General features: G+C 42.5%; 3 protein-coding genes across 3 annotated transcripts; all 3 read left to right on the top strand.

Annotated features, from left to right (window-relative positions):
* Positions 1-70: 70 nt before the first annotated feature.
* LOC108092147 (exosome complex exonuclease RRP44) lies at positions 71-3,391 on the top strand. Its single transcript, XM_017191662.2, has 5 exons — positions 71-518; positions 573-1,017; positions 1,077-2,155; positions 2,214-2,882; positions 2,939-3,391. Exons 1-5 carry the CDS (start codon positions 139-141, stop codon positions 3,309-3,311), a joined length of 2,946 nt encoding a protein of 981 aa, XP_017047151.1. The 5' UTR covers positions 71-138; the 3' UTR covers positions 3,312-3,391.
* A 163-nt stretch (positions 3,392-3,554) lies between these two features.
* On the top strand, positions 3,555-6,947 carry LOC108092193 (acyl-CoA synthetase short-chain family member 3, mitochondrial). Its single transcript, XM_017191720.2, has 5 exons — positions 3,555-3,713; positions 4,397-5,414; positions 5,642-5,952; positions 6,019-6,164; positions 6,360-6,947. Exons 1-5 carry the CDS (start codon positions 3,668-3,670, stop codon positions 6,870-6,872), a joined length of 2,034 nt encoding a protein of 677 aa, XP_017047209.1. The 5' UTR covers positions 3,555-3,667; the 3' UTR covers positions 6,873-6,947.
* Positions 6,948-8,434: 1,487 nt separating this feature from the next.
* Positions 8,435-10,664, top strand: LOC108091885 (dromyosuppressin). The gene is made up of 3 exons (XM_017191269.2): positions 8,435-8,544; positions 9,666-9,877; positions 10,047-10,664. Exons 2-3 carry the CDS (start codon positions 9,667-9,669, stop codon positions 10,136-10,138), a joined length of 303 nt encoding a protein of 100 aa, XP_017046758.1. The 5' UTR covers positions 8,435-8,544; position 9,666; the 3' UTR covers positions 10,139-10,664.
* Positions 10,665-12,108: the final 1,444 nt, after the last annotated feature.

The raw sequence follows: 12,108 nt of genomic DNA, 5'->3' as shown, positions 1-12,108 counted from the left end.
AAATGCAAGCTGTGTTCGCCTGTTGCGGTTTCAGTGTGAACAAGCCTTCATGAGCTGAAACAGCGGTCTGAACTTGCAAAGGCCTCTTAATTCCGGCACACATGTGAGGAAGATTTGATCCAGACGCGGTTTAATAAAATGCAAACTTTACGTGAATTTACGCGTAAAACCAAGCGCGGTAATATCCTAAAGATCGTGCGGGAGCATTACCTCCGCGACGACATCGGATGCGGCTCCGATCTGTGCCGACAGTGCTTCCAGAACGAGGTCTACCAACTGACGTCCCAGCACGATATCCAGAGCACCCTATTCAAGTTTCCACACTACCTCGTTTTGGACACCAATGTGGTGTTGGATCAGATAGATGTGCTCGAGGAGGATGTGCTCCGCAACGTAGTCGTGCTGACCACCGTACTTAACGAGGTGAAGCACAAGAGCTCCTCCATCTACAAGCGGTTTAATGAGCTAGTCCACGATCGCACCAGGAACTTTTATGTGTTTGTTAACGAGCATCACAAGTAGGTACAATATTTAAAACAAAAACCCTTTGATTAAAATCCATCGGTTTATAGGGACACTTATGCAGATCGCGAACCCGATGAGACTGCCAATGATCGCAATGATCGAGCCATCCGTCTGGCCACCAAGTGGTATGATGTTCACCTGCAGGCGTCACAATCCCCCAAGGACTTGGAGCGAAGTGGCAGGGCTGCCACGCGGGTTATTCTGCTTACCGATGATGCTGGGAATCGTGCCAAGGCCGACGCTGAGGGAATTCTGGTGGCCTCTGCCGCGGAATATGTAAAATCCCTTGAGGATTTTCCACTTTTGGTGGACAAACTGTCGCACAAGACGTTTGAAAACGAAAAGAAGGGCTTGCCCCAGTATCCGGCGCATCTCAGCATGAAGGAGCTGCTCGAAGGACTACGCCAGAAGAAGCTACTGCAGGGCGCCTTTCAGGCCTCCAGAGAAAACTATCTCGAAGGCAGTGTCAATGTAGAGCAGTTTGAAAAGGGCGTAAGTTACTCCCTTCTAAAACTTTTTATAGCAAGTCATGGTTCTGTGTTACTTTATAGATCCTTATCCAAGGCAGAGAATCCCTTAACCGAGCTGTGGATGGCGACCTGGTGGCGGTGGAGCTTTTGCCCGAGGAGGAGTGGTCAGCGCCTAGTGAAATAGTGCTGGAGGAGAAAAACGTGTACGCGGACGAGGTACCCAGCGAAGAACGCGCCGAAGATGAAAAAGATATGCTGAAGCAGGTGAAGGCAGCTGCCTCATCTGCAGAGCGTACGCCCACCGGACGAATTGTGGGCATTGTGCGTCGGAAATGGCGGCAGTACTGCGGCATCCTGCAGCCCAGCCTTATAGAGGACACCAATCGGCACATCTTTGTGCCGGCCGACCGCAAGATCCCTCGCATTCGCATTGAAACAAGGCAAGCGGCCAAACTGCAGAACCAGCGCATCATTGTGACGATAGACACATGGCCAAGGAACTCACGGTATCCGCACGGACACTTTGTGCGCTCCCTGGGACCACTTGGCGACACGGCCACAGAAAACGAGGTGATTCTGCTGGAGCACGATGTCCCGCACTGCAAGTTCTCGGACGAGGTGCTCAGCTTTCTGCCGCAGATGCCCTGGACAATTACCGAGGAGGACTATGCCAAGCGCGTGGATCTTAGGGATTTGCACATCTGCTCAGTGGATCCGCCAGGCTGCACAGATATCGATGATGCCCTTCATTGCAGAGAGTTGCCCAATGGCAATCTGGAAGTGGGTGTCCACATCGCGGATGTTAGTCACTTCATAAGACCAGGAAATGCATTGGACAAGGAGGCAGCCGCCAGAGGAACCACCGTCTACCTCGTTGGCAAGCGTATCGACATGGTTCCCGAGTTACTCAGCTCGAATTTGTGCTCACTGCGTGGAGGCGTAGAGCGGTTTGCCTTCTCCTGCATTTGGGAGGTGGACCAAGAGGCTAATGTGTTGAACAAGCGATTCCACAAGAGCGTAATCAAGTCCAAGCGAGCCATGACTTACGAAGAGGCACAGGTGATTATCGACGACCCATCGCAGCAGAATGAATTAGCCAAGTCCCTGAGAAATCTTAATAGACTGGCCAAAATCCTCAAAAAACGGCGAATGGACAATGGGTAGGTTGATATTCTCCAGAGTGCGTAATAAGAGACTCATTTATTTTCCAATTTTTAGCGCATTGGTGCTCGCTTCGCCGGAGATTCGCTTCCAGGTGGACAGCGAAACACACGAACCGCTTGAAGTGGAAGTCAAACAGATGCGCGAGACCAACTCCATGGTGGAGGAGTTCATGTTGCTGGCCAACATCACAGTGGCCGAGCATATCGCAAACGAGTTCACTGAATGTGCGGTTCTGCGTCGCCATCCCCGGCCCCCGCCCACTAACTTTGATCCGCTGGTGAAGGCCGCCCGCTATCAAGGATTCCAGGTTGACATCGAAACGGGACTGGAACTTTCGGCTTCGCTGGACAAGTGCGTGAAGGCGGACAATCCGTACTTTAATACCATGATCCGCATCCTAACCACCCGTTGCATGATGCAAGCAGTGTACTTTATAAGCGGCAGTCTGCAAAAGGAGGAGTTTTTCCATTATGGTCTGGCTGCACCCATTTACACTCACTTCACCTCGCCCATTCGTCGTTACTCCGACATCATGGTTCACCGCCTGCTGGCCGCCTCGATTGGAGCGGATAGCACCTATGCCCAGTTGCTGGAGCGGAAGTCGAACGAGGAGCTGTGCCACAACCTGAATTATCGACACAAAATGGCTCAGTATGCAGGACGCGCTTCGGTGGCCCTTAATACGCACCTTTTCTTCCGCGGCAAGGAGCAAGACGAGGAAGGGTAAGTCAGTGAAACCTCTAAGAGAAAATATTTTAATAAAACAGTACCCTCCACAGATATGTGCTATTTGTCCGCAAGAACGCTCTGCAAGTTCTCATTCCCAAGTATGGCTTGGAGGGAACTTTGTATTTGAAGTCCGACAAGGATGGCAAGGATGGTCATGAGCGCGTCAAGAGCGAAATTGTGTTTACCTTTAACGAGGAGGATTACACACAGAGATGCGGCGACGTAGTTTTCCACTCCTTTGATCCAGTGAAGGTCCGTCTTAGTTTGGATTCCAGCAACGTGCAACACGAAAAGCTGATCTTCCGACTAGTCAAGCCGTACATCAAGGGATTCAGTGTAGAAACATCCAAAGAGGGAAATAATAGCCAGGCGGTTGCCACGCCTCCGCCCTCGAAAAAGACCAAGAAGGACAAGAAAAAATAAATAAACCCGGGCATTAATAATTAAGTTGAATTAGATTAAGCCGAAAAATATATAACTACAATCGTTTTGTACAAATGAAACATTTTTTACAACTCTACTCTCTTTTTGAAGACCACTTTCCACCGTTCCGGCTCTCCCAATATCGGAGGGTTTAAAATACAAACCTTTGATCGGTGATTTCCTAAAGGTTTTGGTTAGCTGCTTGCGTTCTACATTCTCCAAAACCATTGCAAAGTTTCGACTTCAGTGCGACGGTTGTGCTCGGTTCGTTCGATTCTAAATCTTAAGGGAGGCGTAAAATAAATATATATAAACTACATTTAAATATATATAAACTACGAAAGTAACAAATCATAATGGATCCTGGTGCGGGTGCAGTGAATAAATTTAATAACGAAGAAAGTAAGTTAAAAATATTCAATTCCAAAAAAAGTGCCACTCTTTGATGAGTAATCGGATGATTTGTACTAAGTATGGAGTATATACGTATATCTGGAAAATAAAATTCAGACTATATAGGTTGGTTAAAAAAACATCGAAACAGTGCCTTTAACAAGGATATAAAACGTTATATATACAAGAAGTCCAAATTGCATTCGAACGATCTTGGCAATTCTAATCCAGAGTTCTTTAAAACTAAAGTGTAAAGTGTAAAGAAAAATAAAAAGAAAGGATTAAAAAAAACTTTCCATGTTTACCCATTAAAATAATGAACTTTCGATGCGACTTTGTTGTGATTAATTAGAGTTTAGTTTTGCCCCCAAACTGTAAGCACTAAATGTTAATGATTTCGATTAGCTTATGCACGGCGGAGGCTTTAAGGTCCAACTGCCAGCGACAATGACGTGTGGATTATGCTCGGCGTCTGGTTGGGCCGTAAATACACAAGTAGTACATGGTGGCCAGGGTATATACAAATCAGTTGAGTGACCGCGACATTTAGAAAATTTAAATTTTAATGCGGCTTGGTGTAAGGTGAAATGATATCACGTGGTAGTGAGGTAATTTAGATTGGCTAGCCTAATTGAAAGCAGCGGATTAAAAGAGAAAGCAATGAACCCTCGAAACTATTACCTCTTCTTCAGGTGATTCCATCTGCGGGATGCCCGTGGAGGCGCACGATCCTCTGTATTTGGAGGCCTACCGCCAGAGCATCCAGGATCCAGCTGCCTTTTGGGAGGAACAGGCTCACCTGCTCGACTGGGATCGTCCGTGGCAACAGGTTCTGGACAACAGCAATCCTCCCTTCACCAAATGGTATGTGGGTGGCTATCTGAATGCCTGCTACAACTCCATCGATCGCCACATTTTTGGGGGCCGAGGATCCAAGGTGGCCCTCATCCACGACAGTCCGCTGACGGGAACGGTGCGTCGGGTGACCTACCAGGAGCTGTACGACCAGATTGTCCTGTTGGCTGGTGGTTTATCCAAACTGGGCGTAGTTAAGGGCGACCGTGTTGTGATATACATGCCCCTCATTCCGGAAACCATCATTGCCATGTTGGCAATTGTTCGCCTGGGTGCCATCCACTCAGTGGTCTTTGGTGGCTTCGCTGCCAGGGAACTATGCTCCCGAATTGAGCACGTTGAACCAAAGCTGGTCATCGCTTCCAATGTGGGCGTGGAACCGGGCAAGGTGGTGCCGTACCTGGACATCCTGCACTCGGCCATCAAAATGTCGCGTTGGCAACCTCCTCAAAAGAACATCATCTTCCGGCGGGAGAATATCTTACCGGATACCACAAAACTAAATCCACTGGAGGATGTGCTCTGGTCGGATGTCCTGAAAATGTCGAAGGGCGAGAAGCCGGTGGCCTGCGTTCCCATCGAAGCCAATGATCCGCTGTATATCCTTTACACCTCTGGAACGACAGACAAACCGAAGGGAGTGCTGCGCACCATTGGGGGTCACCTGGTTGCCCTGATGTACACACTACGCACGCTTTACGGCATCAGTCCTGGTGACACCTGGTGGGCAGCTTCGGACATGGGATGGGTGGTGGGTCACTCGTACATCTGCTACGGGCCACTTTGCCTGGGAGCGACCAGCGTGATGTACGAGGGCAAACCCGACCGAACACCCGATCCTGGGCAGTACTTCAGGTGAGTCTAATAAAAATCTGTAACTTAAAGATTATTTTCTTTTTTCTGCAGAAGTTTATAACAAAATAAAGCTTTAAATGAAATATGTAAACATAAAAATATCAAATTTATATTTACCGAATATTTTAAACCATAGTGTGTATCTTTTTATTGTTATTTATTTAAAATATGATATAAAATGTTTAAATGTAACTTGAATTTTCAATAATCAACCCTCTTCCTTGCAGAATTATTGACCAGTACCAGGTGCGTTCGATCTTCTCAGTGCCCACATCCTTCCGAGTAATTAGAAGAGCCGATCCAGAAATCAGTTATGGACGTCAGTACTCCATGAAATCACTGCGAGCCATCTTTATTGCCGGCGAGCACTGCGACTACGAAACCAAGTCGTGGATCGAAAAGACCTTCAAGGTGCCGGTGCTCAACCATTGGTGGCAAACGGAGACGGGTTCCGCGGTGACCGCCACCTGCCTGGGATTCCAGCAGAGCCTCAGTCCGCCCACTTACTCCACGGGACTGCCCCTCATGGGCTACCAAGGTGAGTGATGCTCCAGATAACTTGGAAAAGTGGGAATACGGATAAGTCCGGACTTCTCTCTTGCAGTCAAGATTCTGAAATCAGACGGCAGCGAAGCACAGACCTCGGAGCTGGGAAGGATTGTGCTGAAACTTCCTTTGCCACCCGGTAACATGGCTACTCTTTACAAGAATGAGGATCTATACCGAAAGCTCTACTTCCAAAAGTTTCCGGTAAGTCATCAAACTTTTAGTTTTAGAAATTTAAGTTTAAAGCTAGACAATTTTTTAATTCATAAAGTATTCATAAAGTATGAAATTTTCACGTTTTAAACCATACAATCGAATTCAAATTTGTTATACTCTATATCAATATTGGGCAAACTTACGTAAAATGTTATTATTTATTAATATAAATCTTATATTTAGGGCTACTATGACACCATGGATGCCGGCTACAAGGACGACCGTGGCTACATCTTTGTGACTGCCCGCGACGATGATGTGATCAATGTGGCTGGCCATCGGTTGTCGACCTCCAGTCTGGAAGATGCTGTTCTCCGTCATCCAGACGTGGTGGACGTTGCTGTTTTCGGGGTTCCCGAGGCAACAAAAGGCCAAGTGCCGCTGTGCCTTTACATTCCGGTGGAGAACTGCCAAAAGACCGATGCCAAGCTCTCGACGGAGATCATTAAGCTGATCCGGGATGTAGTGGGTCCGATTGCAGCTTTCCGTTTAATAACTTCAGTGAACAACCTGCCACGCACTCGATCCGGAAAGACAATGCGCAAGGCAATGGCGGACTTTGCCCGGAATGAACGAGTCATCCTGCCGGCCACCATCGATGATGCCAGTGTTTTCACCGAGATCCGGAGGGCTCTCCAGCAATTGGGTTATGCCATGTCAGCACCGGATCCGATTGTGGCCAAGTTACTTGACTGAAGGGTTTACGGTGCCCAAACATTAATCCTTAGATTGTACGATCCCCGTGAAAAAGAAATAAAATTTAAGCAAGTGTGGCTGGGGTTTTTCCTCTATTTATTTGCGTAGGCCGCAAAATGGCGAAAATAATTTAAATGTTAATCGTTGACCTATTCGCCCATTCGGTTCTTCCTGCCCCGACGCACTATTCGCAAACAACTCAATCAGTTTATTCAAATTTTGTGCAAATTTCGCGATACATTGTTGGCACAGCGACGTGCTGGTTTTGGTTATAGCTACCCTCTCCAGTTTTCCAGCCCCATATGGCAATGGCATTGGATTATTTTGCCTGATTTCTGCACATCAAAGATGACAGCACATGGCAGCTAACCATAACCCAATTAGAGCAGTTGGGTCTTTGTTGCAATATGTTGTTAATAATCCAAAAAGAAACAAAACAACAGGGAAGCTTTTTAAGGTTGCTTATCTTATGTATTTAGTTTCTTATTGAATTATGTTAATAAATTAGTTTTGGCTTGGGTATTTGTACATGCAAAAATCCCAAAGAATATTCAAACATTACAGTGCTTTAAGAACAATAAAACCACCACCCAAGTTATATTTTAAGAGTATCTTCAACGAAAATCATAAATAATAAAACGAATAAAGTTACAATTTATCGAAATTTGCTTTTCGTTGGTTGATGATGTTAGTAAAACCAATTTCTCTTTTGGTTTCGTAACCTTCTCTTTTTTTAATTATAAGTTAAATAAAACAGAAGAAAAAGTAGTTTCTGTGGTTTTCACAACTAAAGAAATTTCTCCTTTTTATACATACTTCATTTTGTTTCCATTAGTCACGCTAACGACATAAAAGACAAACAAATTAGATTTTCTTGGTGGGTAATTCGAACTTCATAGACTCAACCGTGCATCTGAGTTATCCCCGCTCAAAGATGGCCAAGACGTCACAGTCGAAATTCTTATAGAGTGATTTTGCATGCGAAACACGCACAAATTCAAATTAATTGCAACGCTTCGCCTGCAAATCCCAGTCTCATAAACCGAAGATTACTCTGCTTACGCATTTGTGGAGCAAAGTGCAGTTGCCAGGACATCGGCTTTAAAGTTAGAGCTTAAAGAATATCCGTGGGATGGACAGTAAACACATCGATGGGCCATTAACGATTATAACTACCCATAAATAGGTGATGGTTGCCGGCCACTGATCATCGTAAAAGCGGCAACTTTTATAACATAATTAAGAGCTGATAAACTTATATAATAGATAAACATATTGGGCAACTCGGCGGGCTACCGTCGAAAGTTTGCCAAGTGCACACATTGAGCGGCGCATCGTGCTTTGGTCGGAGTTGGTGTCGGTGGCGTATGAGTGATGTTTGAGCACGCCCACCAAGCTTCCCGGCAGAAGCGCAACATGTGGTCCCCCGACTCCTGTTTGCGAACCTCCGTGTGGCTGTGTGCTTCTGCCAGCCAATCACAGGCCACCGCGCCATCTGCGCTCGTCCTCGGCGGAAGTAAATAAAAGCGGATGTCCTGGCTGGACAGGACATCATTCGAGTGCTTGCGTTCAACAAGTCCAGCAAACGGAGCAGCAGCTGAACCTCAGTGAACTATCAAGTGTATCTATTTGTTTCTTTGTGAAAGTAACCAAATCCCAAAACTTTTACCAGGTGGGTATTTGTGAAAAGTATTCGGAACGTTAAAAGAATGTAAGCTGATTCAGATGAAGTGTATCTTTGGAGTACAAAATCATGTGAAAGATTTTAAAAATTGTTTGTATAAAATTTTTTAACATCGAAAGACTCTGGTAGACTGCTTTTCTAGATGTATCAGTTAAACTAAAAGTCTGATTAAAATTATGAAAATTGTGTTTATTTTTCTTAACCCTTTATAATTTTGTATGATTAAATGTTTAAAAAAGTAAAGAAACATATTACATTTGTCTACTTCTAAAGTTTTTTCTTTTCTTCTATAAAGTTTTCGAATTCTATTAGAACATGTACTAATTAATAAGATATTACTTAGATATTGTTTGATAATTTTTGACTCTTGAGGGATAGTTACATAGAAGCTTTGAACTGTTGCGCAATAATTTGTGTCCTCTTGGCAAGCAAACACATGCAATTGATTTGCATACGTGCTATTTAGTTGAGCCCTAAACAAGCAACGGCAGTTTGGATCCTTGAAACGTGCCCCATGCGCTTCCCCCATTTCCACTGCTTTCCACCCGACTTCCGGTGTTGATTTTCTAAGCTAAATAGATGCAGGAGCAACACGTTCGCAAATGTCGCACCTGGCACAGGTGTTTGCATGCCAACTGCAACGGGGCGTATGAGTGATACCTGTGCCACGAACATCGTAATCACCATCAAGGGGCGGTGACGCAAAACAAATTGCCGCTGCCTATCCCGGCTAATAGAAACAAATTGTCTGTCGCACAGAAGATATTAGGGCGGCATTAGGGTCGCCTGCTCGGATGGGACTTAAAATGGAAACTCTGTCGCGAAGCTGCAACTAAAAGCTACAACTCCATTTGTGCATAATACTTTGCCATGGCGACGACATCATCAGCGAGTGGCAATCAAGCACGTAGCATTAAGATCATTACACTTAATCAAAATCAGTCGGCTTGGATGGGGTGTGGGCTAAGTAGCCCTCCAGCCAGGATAACTGTGCAGATGGTGTCCTTGCTGCGCAACCTTTGCTGCCGATAATCTAATAAGCTTGACACCAGCTAACGACGTCAATCATGTTCCTCCATACTTAACATCTTCGAACCCTCCACTTGCAGCATGTCCTTCGCACAGTTCTTGGTCGCCTGCTGCCTGGCCTTCGTCCTGCTTTCCGTGTCCACCACTCGGGCTGCAGCTCAGGGTCCTCCTCTCTGCCAGACCGGCATCGTTGAGGAGATGCCCCCGCACGTTAGGAAGGTGTGCCAGGCCCTCGAGAACTCCGATCAACTGTCCACGGCTCTCAAGTCCTACATCAACAACGAGGCATCTGGTAAGTTTAAAAACTCACATTTAAATTCATAACTAGATGACTCATTTTTTAAAAAACTTAAATCATTCCAAATAAAAAGGAAAACACAAACTAAGAAACTCTGACACGAACAGCAGTATACGTTTGCAAACTGTTTATGCTTTATAAAATATTTATTTTTTAACTGCAGCTCTGGTGGCCAACTCCGATGACCTCTTGAAGAATTACAACAAACGCACGGATGTCGATCACGTTTTTCTGCGCTTCGGCAAGCGTCGTTAAGGACATGGACTCCAAGGATATCACTGCTAAACCCTGTTTGATCCCGACTCGAGACAACGACTCCTGGACCTTGACACAATCGGCGAAATCGTTTCTGTTCACACAAAGCACAGCACTATTTTGATGTCTTCAACATATTATGCAAATGTAATCAATGGAAACTCAGAACTTTACTCAATTGGAAGCTCTCTAGTTCATTAAATAACAAATCGATGTGTCCAATGTTTCTATAAAAAAAAATCGAATACATATTTGTACATAATCAAAGACCCCCGAAACGTTCTTAAAGTTGATTCCTTAGTTTTAAATTTATTTTGATTAAATGCTTTCCCGAAGCGGGACTTTTAAATGTTAAAAATAATACTACATATTACCTTTTTAATGTTTCACCTATAATTCCCTTGCATGAAGCACTATTATAAAATAACCAACAAATGTTTTAAACTCCACACAAAATTTGTTATTTTTTAAATAAAGACAAACTTTTCCTCTCAATATGTCAATGCATGATAAAATGCAATTGAAATTGGTTTATATTAATATATATGGTGAATTGGGCTATTTTGTAAAGAATAAATTGTGGTGAACTTAATGACGTCGTATTGAATGATGATTTTAATAGAACTCACCTGTTATTTGTGCATCAAGAAAATAAAAAGTCTCAACGGTTTTTTTTACAAAATTGTTTATTAGCTGTCTTTAAAAATCACCCCATTTAAACAGATCTTGGCAAATGCTTTTTATGGCATTTATTAAAAAAAAGTTAAAAAATCTTTCCGAAAAAATTTTATGTTTTCGATATAAAATTAAAAGTTTGAAATATTACATACTTTATAAATATAATTTCAACTGTAATACCTCAACATTTTATTTTAACAAATAGAATTTTTTCTGCAACATCGGAAGTTATTAGGAAGTTATTTTCGAATTTTGTTTTAAACACTTTTTCAATTCGAAATTGTTCTTTTTTCAAAGCGAGAAGTTAAAATATGTTCTTGTAAAGTTGATATCGTTCTTAATATTGTATATTTACGGTAGACACTTCTCTAATTTTTTAAGTTTTTAATAACTTTTTTAAACGTTAATTCCATTGTGTGTTCTTCATAACCAGAGGAAATATGGTTTGCAAAAATATACATTTTGGTCTGTGGGTTCCACACTGCGCATTTACTTTCTCTCCATTGGGTTATGACATTCAATATATTTCTTTAGCTGAAAAAGTTAAAAGTATCCATTTAATTACATGATCGGTTTAAATTATGTTTGACATCTTTAACGCTTTTATTAAATCAATAAAAAAGTAAACAAATAATAGAATATCATAAATCAAATTGACAAAAACGTGAAATAATGCAGTTATCTGAGTTATATGCAGTTGTCTATGCACAATGCAAAAGGTATTAAATTAAAAAATATATGCCATTTACAAATGATTTTCTTTGCCTGATCTCTAGATATTTTATACTTTTACCTCGGTTACTGTTTTTTAGCATTAACTCTGTTGTCATTTTTATTAGACAATTGGACTTTTATTAAAGCCTCTTTCCTTTTTTCAGTTGTATTTTTTTGCCATAAATCTAATCGGAAACGCTACTAAATTTTGAACACGTAAATTATTTGAAAACTTGACACTAAAAATAGTTTTTGGCATTTTAATATTATTTTAAATGAAATTATTGTTTGTGGAATTGTCTCGATTTCATTTTTCGTTATTTTTTGGGTGTTTTGAGATTTTATCTCTTTGAAATATCATTCACTATTTTTTTAGTCAATATTTGTTTGTATATTGTCATTATTTGGTCTTTATAAGACTGGAATTTATGTACTTGATTCTTCTTAACTATAACAAACAAAATCATTTTATACATAAACAAAAATATATATAAATAACATAAAAGTGCAACATTTAAAACAAAATATTTTATATTTGTATAATCTCTTTGGTTTCTTTGTTTTTTTTTTACTTGATC

This window comes from Drosophila ficusphila, unplaced genomic scaffold (assembly GCF_018152265.1).
Source record: "Drosophila ficusphila isolate 14025-0441.05 unplaced genomic scaffold, ASM1815226v1 contig_791, whole genome shotgun sequence".
NCBI lineage: Eukaryota > Metazoa > Arthropoda > Insecta > Diptera > Drosophilidae > Drosophila > Drosophila ficusphila.
Note: the sequence above shows the minus strand (reverse complement) of the source record. Positions and strands in the feature narration are given on the sequence as shown.